An 18,566-nucleotide genomic window follows, 5' to 3' on the forward strand; every position below is an offset into this window, starting at 1 on the left:
TTTTAGAGTTTTCAGGGTAGAACCATTTCACCTCTTGGATTGAATTCTGAAATATTTTATATTATGTTTAAATTTTTATTGGAGTATTGTTGGTGTTCAGTGTTATATCAGCTTTAGGCATACAGCAAAGTAAGTCAGTTAAATATATTCGTATATCCACTGTCTTTTAGATTCTTTTCACACAGGGGTTAATACAAAATACTGAATAGAGTTCCCTGTGCTGTAGAGTAGGTTGTTATTAGTTATCTACTTTATATAGAATAATACGTGTATGTTGATCCCAGTCTCCTAATTTATCCCTTCCGGCCACCCCTCACTTTCCCCTCTGGTAACCATAGGTGTGTTTTCTATATCTGTGTTTCTATTTCTGTTTTATTGATAACTGCATTTATTTAGATTTTGCATATAAGTGATATCATATGATATTTGTCATTTTCTGTCTGATTTACATCATTGGCTGTGAGAATCTCTACGTCCACCCATGCTTCTGCAAATAACAGTATTTTGTTCATTTTTGTGGCTGAGTAATACTCCATTGTCTTCATGTACCACTCATTCTGCACTTGTTTGTCTGCTGAGTGACAGTTAGAGCGGTTCCATGTCTTGGCTATTGTAAACAGTGCTGCAGTGAACCCTGGGGTGCATCTATCTTTTTGAATAACCATTTTCTCTGGATATATTCCCTGATGTGGGATTGAGGTATCTTATGTATTAATAGTTCTGTATATTGTTTTTTTAAGGAAACTGTGTATTTTTCTCCATCATGGTTGTGCCTACCTACATTCCCAGCATTAGTGTAGGAGAGTTCCCTTTCCTCATTAGCCTCTCCAACATTTATTCATAGATTTTTTTACTTTTAAATGCATTTATTTTTTGCGGTGTTTATTCCTGGGCCATCGGTTTTTATTTCTTTAGTTCCTTCTGGGGTATCTTTTTCTTCTGCACAACCTCCTCTTCTGGTTTAGGAACAGTGTTCTTCTCCAGTTAGCATTATCTCAGTGCGGCAGGGCGGGTGGGTCTGACCATGAGTCTCTAAGTCCTGTGCTGCCTCCTGGCGCCTTTGTTCACCTGAATGTGCTCAGTGTGCTCAATGTGCTCAATGACCAGAGAACATCTACATCTAAGCCCTTAAGTTCAGCACTCTGCATTTCTGAGCATGTGCAGTAAAATTCAGCATTTTTTTCAGGCCACTGACCCTGCGTGCAGCCCCACTGTTTGGCCTGTGCACATCTACCAACTCCACGCTGGAATGATGGAATGGCGCACATTGCTTCTTTACAGTGACATACTTCAGACACTTGGTGGCTTTTCAGATATGCATACGCTTAATGGTCTGGGCGGTTTCTCAAGTGTTCTTAAAGTGAACACGGAGATTTGAACCTCTTGATCTGCATTTGTGGGGCTTTCTGGGTCAAGTGTATTACGCTCCGTTTTTAGAGGTCACTTCAGACCCTGTAAATTTTATGACGATGGCCATTCTGACCTACGTGATATCTCATTGTAGTTCTAATTTTCACTTCTCTAATCATTGGTGGTGTTGAGCATCTTTTCATGTGCTGTTGGCCATTCGTATGTCTTGTTAGGAGCAATGGCTGTTCAGGTTTTTGGATCACTCTTGATTGTGTTGTTGGTATCCTCTATGTATTCTGGATCTTAAACCCATAACAGGCCTATGGTTTGCAAACATTTTCTACCATTTTCTAGCTGTCCTTTCACTCTCATGATAATGCCCCATGACTAATAGAAGTTTTTCATTTTTCTGAGGACCAGTGAACCTAACTTTCCTTGTTTTCTGTGCCTCTGGCGTCATATTTTAGGACCCAAACCCAAGCCAAGATGATGAAGCCGTGTGTCAGTGTCTCGCCAGTGTCCCGCCAGTGCTCTTAGCTTAGGCTGAGGGTTTGTTTCTGTGCTCCAAGTCTAGTCCATGGTCTGCATGTCTATTCGAATGCAGTGACACACTTTCGCAAGATAAGTTTGGCTCTTCAGTGTCCTTTGGAAGTCCGTATGAATATTAGGATTTTTTCCCCCAATTTGGGGGAGGAGGGAGAGCTCTCAGATTGAATAGGAGTGAAATGAACCTGTCTATTGGGCTGACTAGTATTGTTATTTGAAGCATTCTAATATTTAAACACGGACTGTATTCCAATTATTTAGGTCCTCCTTAAGCAGTGCTTTAGAGTTTTCAGGGTAGAAGCCTTTCACTTCCTTGATTGAATTCTGAAATGTTATGTTATTTATAAATTTTTATTGGAGTATAGTTGGTGTACAATGTTTATCGGTTTCAGGCATACAGAAAAGTGAATCAGTTCAACATACACATATAGCCACTCTGTTTTAAATTCTTTTCACATAGGGATTAATGCAGAATACTGAATAGAGTTCCCTGTGCTACAGTAGGTCTCATTGGTTATCTATTACACATAGAGTAGTGTGTATACGTTGATCCCAGGCTCCTAATTTATCCTTCCTGGTCACCCCTCCCTTTCCCCTCTGGTAACTGTAGGTTTATTTTCCATATCTGTAACTCTATTTCTATTTTATAAATAAGTTCATTTATATCAACTTTTTAGCTTTTGCATATGAAAGATATCATATGATATTTATCCTTTTTGTCTATCAGTGACTATGAGAATCTCCTGGTCCATCCTTGTTGCTGCAAATGGTAGCATTTCGCTCATTTTCATGGCTGAGTAGTACTCCATTGTATAGATGTACCCCTTCGTCTTTACCCATTTCTCTGTCTATAGATACTTAGGTTGCTTCCACGTCTTGGCTATTGTAAACAGTGCTGCAGTGAACCCTGGAGTGCACGTATATTTTCAAATAATGGTTTTCTCTGCATACATGCCCAGGAGTGGGACTGTTGGCTCATATGGTATTTCTATATATGGTGTTTTAAGAAATCTGTATATTCTTCATCACGCTTGTACCCATTCTACATTCCCACCAATAGTGTAGGAGAGCTCTCTTTTCTCCACATCCTCTCCAGCACTTACTGTTTGTAGATTTTTTGAGGATGGCCATTCTGACCTGTGTGAGGTTGTATCTCATAGCTTTGATTTCCATTTCTTTAATAATCAGTTATATCCTGCATCTTTTATGTGCTCTTGGCCATTTGTACTTTTTTGAGAAATGTTTAGGTTGGGGCTCATTTTTTAAATGTTCTTTTTTATAAAATTTTATTTATTTTAATTGGAGGCTAATTACTTTACAATATTGTAGTGGCTTTCACCACACATCGACACGAATCAGCCATGGTGCACACGTGTCCCCCATCCTGAACCCCCCTCCCACCTCCCCCCCACGCCATCCCTCAGGGTTGTCCCAGCACACCAGCCTTGAGTGCCCTGTGTCATGCACTGAACCTGGACTGGCAATCTAGTTCACGTATGGTAATATACATGTTTCAGTGCTATTCTCTCAAATCATCCCACCCTCACCTTCTCCCACAGAGTCCAAAAGTCTGTTCTTTATCTCTGTGTCTCTTGCTGTCTCGCATTTTTAAATTGTGGTGTCAACATCTGTTATATATCCTGGATATTAATCCCATAAGCAGCCTGTGGGTTGCAAACATTTTCTGCCATTCTCTTGGTTGCCTTTTCACTCTCTTGAGAATGTCCTACGACACATGGAAGTTTTGCTTTTTTTTTTTTTTTTTGAAAGCAAGTGTATCTATTTTTCATTGTTTCCTGTGCCTTTGGTGTCATTTTTAATGAACTATGAACAAGCCCAGGTCATGAAGATGTTCACGGATGTTTTTCTATAGGTTAGCTCCAAAATTCAGGCTGTGACTCACTCTGTATTAACTTCTCTGGATGATATGAGGTCAGGTCCACCCTCAAGATTTTGCCCATGAGGTCCAGGTTTTGCAATGTCATTTGTTGGAAATGTTCTTAGCCCAGGGACCAGTCTTAGCATTTCTATCAGAAATCAAGTGAAAATAGAAGTGAGGTTTTGTTTGTGGATTCTCATATCTGTCCCATGGTCTGTAAGTCTATTCTAATAACACATTACCACTGTTTTGCAAGATTTTTGGCTCTTTGGCGACCTTTGGAATTCCAAAGAATATTAGGATTTTTCCCCATTTTTAAGATAAAAAAGTAACTCTGAACTATGGAGAACAGTATGGAGGTTCTTTGAAAAACTAAAAACAGAGCTGTCATATGATCCAGCAGTCTCACTCCTATGCATATATCCGAGAAAAACATGATCCAAAAGGATCCATTCACCCCAATATTCACTGCAGCACTGTTTCCAATAGCTAAGGCATGGAGTTCACCTAAATGTCCATCGGCAGTGGAATGGATAGAGAGGGTGTGGTGTGTTATATAATGGAGTACTACTCAAAGTCTTTTTTAAAAAATGGAATAATGCCATTTGCAGCAACATGGATGAACCTAGAGATAGTCATACCGAGTGGAGAAAGGCAGAGAAGGGGAAATGTGGTATGACACACCATATATGTGGAATCTAAAAGGAAATGATACAAATGAGCTTACAAAACAGAAACAGACTCAGACTTAGTGAAGGTAATTTTGCCAGGAGGAGGGTAAGGATGGGGGGAAGGGATAGTTATGGCGTTTGGGATGTACATGTACACACTGCTATAATTAAAATCGGATAACCAATAAAAACCTACAATATAGCACATGGAACTCTGCTCAATATCATGCGGCCTGGATGGGAGGGGAGTTTGGGGGAGACTGGATACATGGATATGTATGGCTGAGCCCCTTTGCTATCTACCTAAATCTATTGCAACATTGTTAATAAAGTATACTCCAACACAAAATGTTTTTTAAAATTAAATACAAACTGGAAAATAGAGAAACTCTTAGATTTAACAGGGATTGGATTTAATCTATATGTTATTGTGGGAAATATTAAGCGTGAGTGAACAATATTTGAACAATATTAAGCATGAGTGAGTGTGTCAAAGTCGCTCAGTTGTGTCCGACTCTTTGTGACCCCATGGGCTATACAGTCCGTGGAATTCTCCAGGCCAGAATACTGGAGTGGGTAGTCTTTCCCTTCTCCAGGAGTTCTTCCCAATGCAGGGATCGAACCCAGGTCTCCCACATTGCAGACGGATTCTTTACCAGCTGAGCCACAGGGAAGCCCAAGAATACTGGAGTGGGTACCCTATCCCTTCTCCAGTGGATCTCCCAACCCAGGAATTGAACTGGGGTCTCCTGCATTGCAGGCAGATTCTTTACCAACTGAACTACTGCTGCTGCTGCTGCTGCTGCTGCTAAGTCACTTCAGTCGTGTCTGACTGTGTGACCTCCGAGACGGCAGCCCACCAGGCTCCCCCGTCCCTGGGATTCTCCAGGCAAGAACACCGGAGCAGGTCGCCATTTCCTTCTCCAATGCATGAAAGTGAAAAGTGAAACTGAAGTCGCTCAGTCGTGTCCGACTCTCAGCGACCCCATGGACTGCAGCCTACCAGGCTCCTCCATCCATGGGATTTTCCAGGCAAGAGTACTGGAGTGGGGTGCCATTGCCTTCTCCAACTGAGCTACTAGGGAAGCCCAATATTAAGCATACTAATCTTTAAACATGTGTTGTTTTCTATTTATTTAGGTCCTTTTAACTTAAGCAATGTTTTTGGAGGCTTCAGGGTACAGTCCTTTCACTTTATAAATTCTGAAATATTTTATATTTTTAATTTTTATTGAAGTTAGTTGATAAACAATATCTTGTTAAGTTCTGGCGTACAGCAAAGTGAATTATTCATATGCCTATGTATACCCACTCTTAGATTCTTTTCTTATACAGGTTAAGACAATACTGAGTCGAGTTCCCTGTGCTCTATAGCAGGCCCCTATTAGTCATGTTTTATGTATGTTGTATTGCGTATTTGTTGATCCCCCTATACGTCTCCTAATTTATCACTCTCTGCCAACCTCCTCCTTCCTTTGGTAACCATAGGTTCATTCTCTGCATCTGTGACTATTTTTGTTTTGTAAATAAGTTCATTTGTACCATCTTTTTAGATTCCGCACATGAGCGATACCATATCATATTTGTCTTCCTTCGACTTGCATCACTTAGTATGAGAATCTCTCAGTCCTTTTATGTTCCTGCAAATGGCATTATTTTATTCTTTTTGATGCGATGGTTAACAAAATTGTTTCCTTAATGTCTCCCTTCCTCTGTTCTTTCATCATTAGCGTATAGGAATGTAAGAGATTTCTGTATTAATTTTGTATCCTGCAACTTTACTGACTTCACTGATACTCTAACAGTTTCCTGGTACTATCTTTAGGATTTTCTACATATAATATCCTGTCATCTGCAAACAGGGACAGTTTTTTTACAGTTTGAATTCCTTTTTTCTTCTCTGACTGCTGCGGTGAGGACTTCCAAAACTATGTTGTATGAGTGGCAAGACATCCTTGTCTTGTTCCTGGTCTCAGAGGAAACGCTCAGCTTTTCACCACTGAGAATGCTGTTAGCTGCTTTTCACCACTGAGAATGCTGTTAGCTGTGCATTTTTGGTAACGTCCTTTATCGTGTTTAGGTAGGTTCCCTAACGCCCGCTTTCTGGAGAATTTTTATTGGGAGTGGATGTTGCAGTTTTCCAGAAGCTCGTTGCGGGCTTCTCGCTGCGGGGGCTCCTCTGGTTGCAGAGCGTGGGCTCCGGGGCCATGGGCTTATTAGTCGTGGTGTGTGAGCTTAGTTGTCCTGCGGCATGTGGAATCTTCCTGGACCAGGGACTGAACCCGTGTCCCCTGCATTGCCAGGCGGATTCTTAACCACTGGACCGCCAGGGAAGTCCAGTCTCTAGACCTGCAGTTCTATCCGGATTTTCTCTTTCTTCTTGAGTCAGTTTTGGTAGCTTGGGTATTCCTAGGAATTTGCTCATTTCTCTATTTGTTGACATGCAGTTCATAGTATTCTTTTATGATCCTTTGCATTTCTGGGAAGTTGGTACTTGAGGGGATGTATATTTTGCGGGGTCATTCTCAGTGTCCTAGATCACCTAACCGATTTGATTTCAGGGGTCCCAGAGAGAACAATCACACGTGATGAGTTTCCCCATTGGGCATTCCTCTTGGCTCTTCAGCCCCATCCTTCTCAGCCTCAGGACAAAGGTGGCAGTGCCAGCCCCAGGCCAAGGCATGGGAGCCGCCAAAGTCGGGTGCCTAGAACTGGATCAGGCTTTACCGAGTGCTCAGTGTGGAGCAGGCCTTACTCCTCACAGCAGCCCTGGCACCTGCCACCCATCACTGTTCCCATTTTACCAATAAGACAGCCTCAGGGACATAAGGTACTTGCCCAAGGTCACAAAACCAGTGTAGACCTACTTGAAATCAGGTCTGCTATCTGTGCATATTTCAGCAACTATGCTACACAGCCTCTTCCCTTCCCAAGGGACACCTCCCTAGAACAGGGAACAGCTCCTAGAGAACTTAAGCTCCAGCTTATCCCTCCCTCCCTCCTCCTCCAAACGTTTGATAGAGTGGAGCCCCCTCAGTGCCTAAACCAGAATCTCCATCCACTGCTGAGAAAGCAGCAAAACCTGCCACACAGCGCCCAGCACCAGGGAAGAAGCAGCGTGCAGAACGTGCATGAGCAGGGCAAGCCAGCAGAGGGTGTGTGTGTGCGGAGCTGTCACATTTGAAAAATAATTTCCGGAAAGATCCAGAGACACTGGTGGTAGTCGTTCCCTGGGAGAGGTGCGGGTTGGGGTGGGTTAGAGGTCAGGGGGGTGGGGCTGCTGTTTAGAGCTGGACTTAGGTCTCACTGTAGGCGGCGTTGTGCTTGCTTTATACTCATGGGTGGGACACACACACACTTTTAAGTGCTCAGCCTATAGACGGGCAGGGGCAGGCTCAGTGCGTTCTCCCCAGTCTGACTCATGACAGGAGGCAGGACCACCCGGGGGGCTCAAGGCAGTGGAATCTCACAGACCAAGGACTCCCAGCTCTGTGATCCTAGCAGAATTATTCAACCTCTCCGAATCTCAGACTCCTCATTTACATAGTGGGAGTAAGGATAATACCTACCTCAGAGGGTTGTGGCAAGGATTGAGAGAGAGCGCACTTGACGAGCAGAAGGCCTCCCTGACAGAGTGAGAAAGTTTTTAATTAATCCTGTCATTGAATTATTTATAGTCTCATTACCTCACCACCATTGATCACCAGCCCAGTCTTCCCAGAGGAGGTTCAAGCCAACTCTAGTTTGTCAGAGGGTGGGGCGACAGTGTCCCCTGGTGGACATGGTCTGAACTGTGCCAGATAAATTAGACCCATTAGAGAAAACGCAGGGGTCAAAATTCAGCTTTGTTTCTTCCCTTTCACCCATCAATATTTCAGCATGTTCTACTTAAGAGCAATGATATACTCTTACATAACAGTATAATAAGTATTAGCCAATCCACACAGAAAATATTCACATTTTGCCAACTGTTAGTATGGTGTTCTTTACAAGTAACTTTTCCTAGTCTAGGAACTCTCCTGGATTATAAATGATGGTTGATTTGCCAAGGCTCTTTAGTATCTTTAGCATCCTTTAATCTCCTTGAAGCATTTCTTAACCTTTCTTGACCTTCCATGACCTCAACCATTTCGAGAGTTCAGGCCAGTTATTTTGCAAAAATGTCCCTCAATATGGATGTGCAGCTGTTTCTTCTTGGGTAGATTCATGTTATGAATTTCACAGGTGCTAGGCTGGGTTTGTCCCAACACTGATGTTCACTCCAACTCCCTCGTGTGAGCATGTGGAGCCGAGTCACCCACAGTCACACAGCGAGTCAGGCTCCCCAGGTCAGGAGCCTGACAGGTGCTCAGGATTCCTGCAGCAAGGCAAGAATTCCCCCCACAGCCAGGGCCGCCTCTGGCCCTGCATGTTGGGTGCCTGTGGGCTGGGAGAGCAGCAGGGCTGTTTTTACGGTGAGCATCCCACAACAGTCCTGCTCTCTGGACTGCATTTTCTGCTTTGCCCATTTCTGTTTCTTAAAGTTATCTTTATGACATTTTCATTCCACAAATGATACATACATCTCTCTTGTTTTTAGTAGAATACTTGGGACAAAGCTAAAGTCCCCTTTGAAAGCTTCCCCCTCCCCATTTCCTTCTCCCTCACAAGTAGCCAGTTATCAGCTCAGTGTGAGAGTGAGCTAGCTACATTGCCAGGAAAAGCAGTGCAGAATGGCCTAAGCAGTCGGAGCCAGCAGAGCATGTACGTGTACTTAGCTGTACGGCATCCTCTTTCCACAGATGGTCACATTCTTCAAATTTCCCTGGATGGGGACCTGGGGCCTAAGCTATTCATTCTCTCCTCCATCACCATGTTCCAGCATGCGGCCATAGCAGTGGCTATTTAGCCAATGCTCTGGATGGACATCGAAGCTGTTTCCAGGGCTTCTCTGAGGGAGTACCCATTTCCAGGATCTGACACTGCCCCTTGGGCATGATGCTCCCTGAGTCAGGACTCCTCACGTGGGAGATGAGGAGGTTTCGATGTGTTTGTTCAGACTGTTAGAACTGCAGGACTCTTGGGACCTCTGAGAATACTTGGGCTGGGCTTCCCCGGGGTGTTCCAAGGATTCTTCGGGTTCCAAAACAGTGCAGGGACACGGAGGAGATGCGCTGGTGAGTCCTGATACTCACCCCAAATCCAGTGAGAAGTCTCTGCCTCTACCTGGGTTTCAATTACGTTTCTTTAAAAAAAAGAATTCTTAATTCAAAACTCTCTGTTACAGCTTGACTGGTTACCTGGCCCAGGAATCCCATCTGGACCGTGCATCCTCACTGCTCCTGTTAATGCTACACCCATGCTCTTTATATTTGTTAGCTGCACCAGGTCTTAGCTGGGGCTCACAAGATCTTTGATCTTTACTGCAGCATGTGGGATCGAATTCCCTGACCAGTGATTGAACCCCAGCCCCCTGCATTGGGAGTGCGGAGTCCTAGCTACTGGACCACCAGGGAACCGCCCACCCGTGTTATCTTCATTGCGCCATGACTTTTACCAAGCTCCCAGCCGACAAACCCCAAGAAGTGTCTGAAAGCGCCACCCTTGTGCTATCGAGGTTGTTTTTGCTGTCCTTTGGGGGGATTTTTGGCCACAACATGCAGCTTGTGGGATCTTAGTTCCCCAACCAGGAATCAAACCCAGGACTTCAGCATTGACACATGGAGTCCTAAGCACACTGCACCACCAGGGAATTCTCATGGAGGTGGTGTTTCTTATTTTTAGTTTTTCTAGGAGTATGGTTGATTTACAATGTTTTATTTCAGGTGTACAGCAAAGGGATTCAGTTATACATCTATACATGGCCAATTTTTTTCAGCCTCTGTTCCCATACAAGTTATTAAAGCATGCTGAATAGAATTTTCTGTGATATAGAGGTCTTTGTTGATGATCTATCATAATTATTATAATATATATATATATATTAGTGTGTATAGGTTTCTTTCACCTAATTTATCCTTTCCTCTCACCTTTCCCCTTTGGTAAGCAAGTTTCTTGTCCAAGTCTCTATTTTTTTTTTTTTTTTGCAAATTAGTTCATCTGGAATGAGTTTTTGATTCCACCTTTAAGTGATATCACATGACGGTTAGCTTTATTTAGTATGATCATCTCTGGGTCCATCCATGTTGCTGAGAAAGGTCTTATCATATTCTTCTTTATGGCTAAGATTCCATTGTCTCTCTATTCTTCCTTATCCATTCATTGGTCCACGGACATTCTGGCCACTCTGGTGTCTTGGTTATTGTAAATAGTGCTGTGGTGAACGCTGGGGTGCCTGTGTCTTTTCTCCAGATACATCCCCAGGTGTGGGAATATCTGATCAACTGGCAGCTCTATTTTCAGTTTCTTGAGAAGTTGTGGTGCTGTTCTCCAGGGGACTCTTTACACTTCACATTCAAGGACACTGTTCAGTTCAGTCACTCAGTCATGTCCGACTCTTTGTGACCCCATGAACTGCAGCACGCTAGGCCTCCCTGTCCATCACCAACTCCCAGAGTTCACTCAGATTCATGTTCAAGTCAGTGATGCCATCCAGCCATCTCATCCTCTGCCGTCCCCTTCTCCTCCTGCCTCCAATCCCTCCCAGCATCAGAGTCTTTTCCAATGAGTCAACTCTTCGAATGAGGTGGCCAAAGTACTGGAGTTTCAGCTTTAGCATCATTCCTTCCAAAGAAATCCCAGGGCTGATCTCCTTCAGAATGGACTGGTTGGATCTCCTTGCAGTCCAAGAGACTCTCAAGAGTCCTCTCCAACACCACAGTTCAAAAGCATCAATTCTTCAGCGCTCAGCCTTCTTCATAGTCCAACTCTCACATCCATACATGACTACTGGAAAAACCATAGCCTTGACTAGACGGACCTTAGTCGGCAAAGTAATGTCTCTGCTTTTTAATATGCTATCTAGGTTGGTCATAACTTTCCTTCCAAGGAGTAAGTGTCTTTTAATTTCATGGCTGCAATCACCATTCGCAGTGATTTTGGAGCCCAAAAAAATAAAGTCTGACACTGTTTCCACTGTTTCCCATGAAGTGATGGGACCGGATGCCATGATCTTTGTTTTCTGAATGTTGAGCTTTAAGCCAACTTTTTCACTCTCCACTTTCACTTTCACCAAGAGGCTTTTTAGCTCCTCTTCACTTTCTGCCATAAGGGTGGTGTCATCTGCATATCTGAGGTTATTGATATTTCTCCCGGCAATCTTGATTCCAGCTTGTGTTTCTTCCAGTCCAGCGTTTCTCATGATGTACTCTGCATAGAAGTTAAATAAGCAGGGTGACAATATACAGCCTTGACGTACTCCTTTTCCTATTTGGAACCAGTCTGTTGTTCCATGTCCAGTTTTAACTGTTGCTTCCTGACCTGCATACAGATTTCTCAAGAGGCAGATCAGGTGGTCTGGTATTCCCATCTCTCTCAGAATTTTCCACAGTTTATTGTGATCCACACAGTCAAAGGCTTTGGCATAGTCAATAAAGCAGAAATAGATGTTTTTCTGGAATGCTCTTGCTTTTTCGATGATCCAGCAGATGTTGGCAATTTGATCTCTGGTTCCTCTGCCTTTTCTAAAACCAGTTTGAACATCTGGAAGTTCACAGTTCACATATTGCTGAAGCCTGGCTTGGAGAATTTTGAGCATTACTTTACTAGCATGTGAGATGAATGCAAATGTGCAGTAGTTTGAGCATTCTTTGGCATTGCCTTTCTTTGGAATTGGAATGAAAACTGACCTTTTCCAGTCCTGTGGCCACTGCCGAGTTTTCCAAATTTGCTGGCATATTGAGTGCAGCACTTTCACAGCATCATCTTTCAGGATTTGAAACAGCTCAACTGGAATTCCATCACCTCCACTAACTTTGTTCATAGTGATGCTTTCCAAGGCCCACTTGACTTCACATTCCAGGATGTCTGGCTCTAGATGAGTGATCACACCATCATGATTATCCGGGTCATGAAGGTATTTTTTGTAAGTTCTTCTGTGTATTCTTGCCACCTCTTCTTAATATCTTCTTCTTCTGTTCGGTCCATACCATTTCTGTCCTTTATCGAGCCCATCTTTGCATGAAATTTTCCCTTGGTATCTCTAATGTAGGTGTCCCTTTCCCCCACATCCTGTTCAGCCTGTATCCTTAGTAGATGTTTTAAAGATAATCACTCTGTCTGGTGGGAGGTGATACCTTGTTGCAATTTTGAGTCCCCTGTCTCTAATCATTAGCCATGTTAACCATCTTTTCCTGTGCTTTTTCTTTTTTAAATAATAGTGAAACTAATATTTACCTCTTGAAATTGGCCTCCAGAGAGTCGTCCTGATTTGAATTCTTTTTCGATTACCTCTCCCAGGATATTTCTTGAGAGCCGGGGCGGCAGGCCTTGTGAATATTCAGTGCCGAGTTGCTGTTACAGGCAGTGTCCACACCGAGGCAGCACTTATGTTCCCAGCTGTGTCCCAGCAGACCCCAAGGCAGCCGTCCCCAATTCTGGGGAGCTTCTCAGGATGACCCTTGGTGGCTTGACTCAAGTGTCCCCATACCTTCCTGTGAGGCAGGGACTGTTTAAAAGCCACATTTCTGGATCTCTCTCCCAGAGGTTCTGAGTGGACAGGACTGGGGGAGGCTGGGAATGTGCATTTTGTAAAGTTCCCCAGCGGCCTCTGAGGGAGCGGCTTCTGCCTCTCTGCTCCCCACCTCTGCCCCGCCCCGGCAAACTTGACGTCAACCAAGCAGGGAGAACTAGGAAGTCATTCATTTCATCCAAAGTTTTCACTTCTTGGGCAGTAGGAGGAATTAATTGGAATTCATGAATTAGAACCTGCAGGAGCCACCTATCTGAACCAGGGTTTCCTGAGTGGGGCGCCTCAGTGTGCTGGAGAGGCTGTTAAAATGCAGGTGCTCGGGTCACACACGCATCTGCCACGGAGGAATCCTTGGGGGCACAGACAGGGAATCTGCATTTGAATCAAGCTCTCCAGAGTGGCCACTGAGCCCAACACCTTCCACGCCCCTAAGAGGTGAGAGAAACTGAAGATTCAAGCGTAAGGGTGACTTGTCTTCAATCACATCACACGCTGAGGGCAGAACTCTCTCTAGACAGAGGCTCCTCGCAGCACAGAACTCCAGCACTTATTGTCCAGCGTGCCTGAGAGCTCTCTGTCACCTGAGAGACCCCATCTGGCTGTCCTGGGACAGGCCCCTACTGGCTGCGGCTTATCCTCTGTGGGATTGGTCTTTGATCTGATAAAGTCACTGTGATTACAGGGGTGGCCACGGCAGCCACCGTGCGAACACCCTTCTCTCTACCACTCCTGTGGGCCTTGAAAAAAGATCAGACAGACAGATGTGACCAAGGTGTACAAACAGAACCCCACTTTATTAGCAGTTAGTTCAAGATTGTACATTAATGGAGGAAGGTTCCCACGTTCAACACAACCCAAAACGGCTGGTTTGAGAGCCCTGATCAGCTGAGTGGGGAAGCACCCTCCTCTCTCCTCCCCACCCACAAAGGAAGGAAACCTCTGCCTGTTCCCCTAACCTGCCCCCCACCCTCTCAGTCAGCACTCTCCTCTCTCCCCAGGAAATGACATGAATTTCATGCACAAATTACAAAAGGAGCCCTCTTGCTCATAATAAAAGCTAGCACAGTCATAGAAAACCCTCACCGCCCTCATTCTCCTCAAGGGCCACAGAGAGGAGGGAGGGAGGGATGAACTTATTAGGATGAAACACAGCCAGAGTCTTCCCTGCGCCCTCGACACTGACTGCACACGAGGCCCATGGCTCTCCCTGGTGGGAGCTGGCGAAGGGAAGCCATGGGGACAGGCAACCCCAGCCAGGCAAGCAAGCCAGAAGCCCAGCACTGCCTCAAGAGCAGGGGGCCTCCATCCCCACCTCAACGAGAGCAGACCCCTTCCTTCTTCGATGTCTGAAAAGCCCATGCTGCAGCCCCATCTGCTTGTTCTAGATGGGGAAATTAAGCCCCTGGGAGGAAAACTGTCACTGAGCTACTCAGTGCACACAACTCGGACAAAACTTCACATCTCCTGCCTCAGCCCAGCGCTCTTTCTCCCTAACCGCGGCCTGCGCAATGCGCCCTCCCCTTTCTTTGGTGCATCCTTGCGGCTCTGCCCTCATGCACACAGACCATGGGCCTCCAGGAAGCGAAAACCCAGAGATGCAAAACAGAGAGAAAGAGATACTATTTGGTGCCCTGTTTCCAGTTCCAGGATCAGAAGGAAAACACAGGACCTTATGAGTCCAAGATGCCTCATTTCCAGCAGGCCCAGCCTCCACGAGTGCGGCCTCTTCCTTCTAAACTCTCCCAGCCCAGTCGTGAAGCTGCCTCCCCCGGCCTCTCCAGGAGCTCTGGCCAGCCCCTCTGTTGATTTGGCACTTGGTACAGGTGACAGCAAAGGGACTGAAGTTTTTAAGTCAGCAACAAAAGGTAACACTCCCCATAGCCTAAATCACCCTTGCCAGTACAAGGCTTAGAGGAACTAGACCCCTTGAAAAACAGATCAGCTTGCGGGACGTCGAGCCTCAGAAATAACGTCATTTAAAAAACCAAAGTGAGCAGAATGGAAACTTCACTGGCTTGAAAGAGATTTTAGAAAACACACTTCCAAGATGCAACTTGTGTACCTTAACTAGGTCCTAATTCTAAAACCAGGCATAAATTATTTGGGGGAACTTTAAATAGGGACTGATGTTGCTAGGAAATGACTGCTGTCCTGGGTGTGATGGAGGGCCAACTGAAGGAAAATGACCTATCTCTTAGGAGATGCAGGCTGAAGTATTTGGGGTGGAGTCTTAATGATAACTGCAACTTTTAAACTAGTTCAGAAAAAGTGTACAGACAAAAGATAAAAAAAATGTGGCAAAATGTTCACTGTGAGTCTAAACCGTGGGTAGTGGGAGTTAGCTATAGAATACTGGATACAACATTTACTTGCTGTTTCTAACATACCTGTGGGGACAGCTCCATGTTGGGACCAACTGGTCTCTGCAGGTCAGCCCAGCAGTTTCCTCCTGCTGGGAACAGACCACTGCTCCCTCGCTGGGCCCCAGAGGCACTGGCTGCTCCTATTGAGAGGTGCAGAAGAGACCCATCCTTACACCTCAGACTCTTTCTCCAAGTGCAAGGCGCCTGCCGTGGGCAGCTCTAGAACCCCGGTGACACAGCACACCCGCTCCCAGCCTGGGGCACAGGCGTGTGGAGGAGACGGCAGAAGGGGGGCAGAGTTTCTGCTCTTGTTTTCAGGCCAGACAGTGACTTAGTGACATGGAGGATGCAGAGGACACTGCACCACTGACCTCTGGTTTTCTTCCCCTCTCAGGGGGATCTGTGTACTCAGTAGCCAAAGAGCCCCTAGGGCTCTCTTCCCTCCCCAGTACCTCCAAGTCCTGGCAGGGGGGTCCTTGAGACAAATTCCTTTAGTGGGAAGGGAAAAAGTAGCAGTGACCAGACAAACTTACAACACGTGAGAGGTCAAGTCCCTAGGATTTCCTCTGCTCCCTCAGGGTCTCAAACCTGCCTGTTTCTTCCTCAGGCCGGAGGAGAAGGGGACCGGACCCACCCGCTGCTCAAGGACAGACCTCAGACGGTGGGAGCTGTGAGGTCCTCATCACAGAACACAAGCCTTGCACTGAAGGCTGGGCTCTGCACTGCGGAAGCCACTGCCAGCTCTGGGAGTCTGGTTCCTGGTGCCAGTAAGTCCTCACAAGCATGCACGCAGGCATGCCACCCAGTCCTCAGACACTCTGCTCCTCAGCCCCCGCCGGGCTGGCAGCGCCAGGTTCTAAGGCCCCGTGAAAAGCATAATGGGAACACTCCCCTCGGGGGACGGTAGAACCACACGCGGCCGGCTCCGCAGAACACTCCACTTCTCCATTCCACGGAGACCCCAGGAACCAAGATTCAGGTTTCCAGGCTGGGGAAGGGCCTTCTGAGGTGGGGCGAGCACGACAGGAATGCAGATCTGGGACTGAGAAGGCACCGGGCTGGGAAGGAGTGGTTTGTCCCCATATCCTGGAATGACCAAAGGCGTGACCGCTGGAGGGACAGCAACCTGGCAGGGCAGGGTCCCAAGGACAGGCTCAGAGGCAGTGTGGCATTGGAAGAGGAGCTCTGGGCATGGAAGCGGGAGCCTCAAGTTCGCTTCTTGGCCCTGCTCCCAGTCAATTCTGTGACGTCAGCCCAGGAGGCCACCTCCCCTTTCTGGAGCTGTGTCCACACCCGTTGAAGGACTCCTCAGCCCCAACATCCTAGGAACAAAGACCAGGCTCTCTAGAAAGGATTTCCGAAGTGTCAGTTCAAAGCTGAACTGGCAGTGGGAGGGACTGGGGAAAAGGCACCCCAGCCTTAGTCACTTCACATTGTTAAGAGGGGGTTAGGAGCAGGCCCCCACCAGAAACTAGCCCAGAGATCCGCTTGTCTGCAGAGGGGCTGGAGACAGCTCTGGGGGGTCCTGGGGGCCCCCAAGCTCCCAGGGCAGCTCCCCACCTAGCACCATGTGAGGGGAAGGGGGACAGGCCAGCATTCAGCCCCGGGGTCTCCTACCTCAGCCTGGCTGTTTCCTTTGATCAGAAGTCCCTGGGATCACTGCACTTCATGAAGGCAGACTTCCTGGAGACAACAGGTCTTTCCTCTGCATCTTACAACCCCTGTTCCCCTGGAGTAGCTGCCGGGCAGCCATGACACTTGACCTTTCCAAGGGCACATCCATTCTGTGTCCTTGAGGCCCCCACACGTGAAGATACATACCGCCCCCCCCCATCCCGTGCTCTAGCACTGAGATAGGACACCCTTTGAGACTGGGGCTTGCCACCATTCTATATCACTGAATTAAAAACAAACCCAACCAAAAAAATATAATATATATATATATATATATATATACACACACAGTTATATATATATATGTAACACAGTGCAACCCCAGCACCCAGGGTATAAACTCTGGCACCAAGAAAAAAAAAAAATTAAAATACTTTAGCTTCTTAGTACTTGGGAGGTTAAGGGGAGCTCTAGGTACCCTCGGCCCCAGGGAGCTGGCGTCAGGAAGAGGTGGTGGTCTCACCAACTCTGTCCAGCATCTGCCTGGGGTCAAGGCAGGGGCCTGGGGGCAACAAATGTACACTGGAGCATGTATACAGCCGGCCCCACGACCGCCTCAGTCTCTTACCACAGGAAACACCACGCATGTCATATCCCAGGGGGGGAGAGGGGGCAGGGTTGAGGACTGGGTCTCTGGGTCCAAATGGCATGGCAGTGCCCCTGGGGCCCTGAAGGTGGCCTTGAGAACCGGGTGGGTACTGTATGAACCAGCGGCTCTATCCCCAAAGCGGGAAGATGAGATGCAAAGGTATGGGCCGCAATGGGTGTGGAGGTCCAGCATTCTCTCAAGGCGGCCACCCTCACACCCCACCTGTGGCTGCCTCTGGGTTTCCAGCTGACCCCTCTGAAGAGCCTGGCTTGAAACGTCAGTGACACGTCCAATTTCTCTCCCTGGTTTGCCAGAGGCCCCAGCTGGACCCTTGTCCTTATTGTCAGGAGGACAGAGACGACGTGGCAGCTAATACTGAGTGGACGCCCTACAGGGGCAGGGAGCAATGGATGGGGAGAGCGCGGTGGGTAGGACACAGTGAGGGCCAGAGAACAGAGTCCTGTGCCTCCTTCCTACCAGCCTGTGGCCTTCCACCAACAGGAAGTGGCCTCCCCATGAAAGACTGTGAGCGGAACAGACCACAGGTGGCAAGGGAGGTCCGAGAGGCCACCGACGGCGTGCTGGATGCTCTGAGGCACGTGGGCACCTGCCTGGGCTCTCCTCCTGGCTGGCCCGGGCCGTGGCGGAGTATTGCTGTGAGTGCTTGGCCAGCCGGGTCCCACTCCCCACTCTGCAGGTCAGTCTGGCTCAGCGTGTGGCGGGACATCCCTGCCGTCACATTCAGTCCGGCGGTGGGGGCCGCGGCTACCTGGTGTTCTGCAGCTCCTCCCGGAGCCAGGTTGGCAGTGTCTGGCCCATCTTGTACAGCAGCTTGGAAAGCTCGACGTTGTGGTCCCGGTAATAGTCCTTCAGGAAGGCACGGGAC

The 18,566-nt window shown here is 46.9% G+C and overlaps 1 protein-coding gene and 1 pseudogene across 7 annotated transcripts in view; both read right to left on the reverse strand.

Annotated features, from left to right (window-relative positions):
• On the reverse strand, window positions 402-18,407 carry LOC108636424 (annotated as a pseudogene).
• The window catches only part of NDST1 (N-deacetylase and N-sulfotransferase 1), an 84,108-nt gene continuing 79,363 nt past the window's right edge, over window positions 13,822-18,566 (reverse strand). For all 7 annotated transcript variants that reach the window (XM_018050151.1, XM_018050148.1, XM_018050150.1 and 4 more), the window contains one exon: window positions 13,822-18,565. In XM_018050151.1, the coding sequence (XP_017905640.1) occupies window positions 18,446-18,565 (120 nt within the window). In that variant the 3' untranslated portion in view covers window positions 13,822-18,445. The remainder of the gene's footprint in view (window position 18,566) is intronic.

Source organism: Capra hircus, chromosome 7 (genome assembly GCF_001704415.2).
Source record: "Capra hircus breed San Clemente chromosome 7, ASM170441v1, whole genome shotgun sequence".
NCBI lineage: Eukaryota > Metazoa > Chordata > Mammalia > Artiodactyla > Bovidae > Capra > Capra hircus.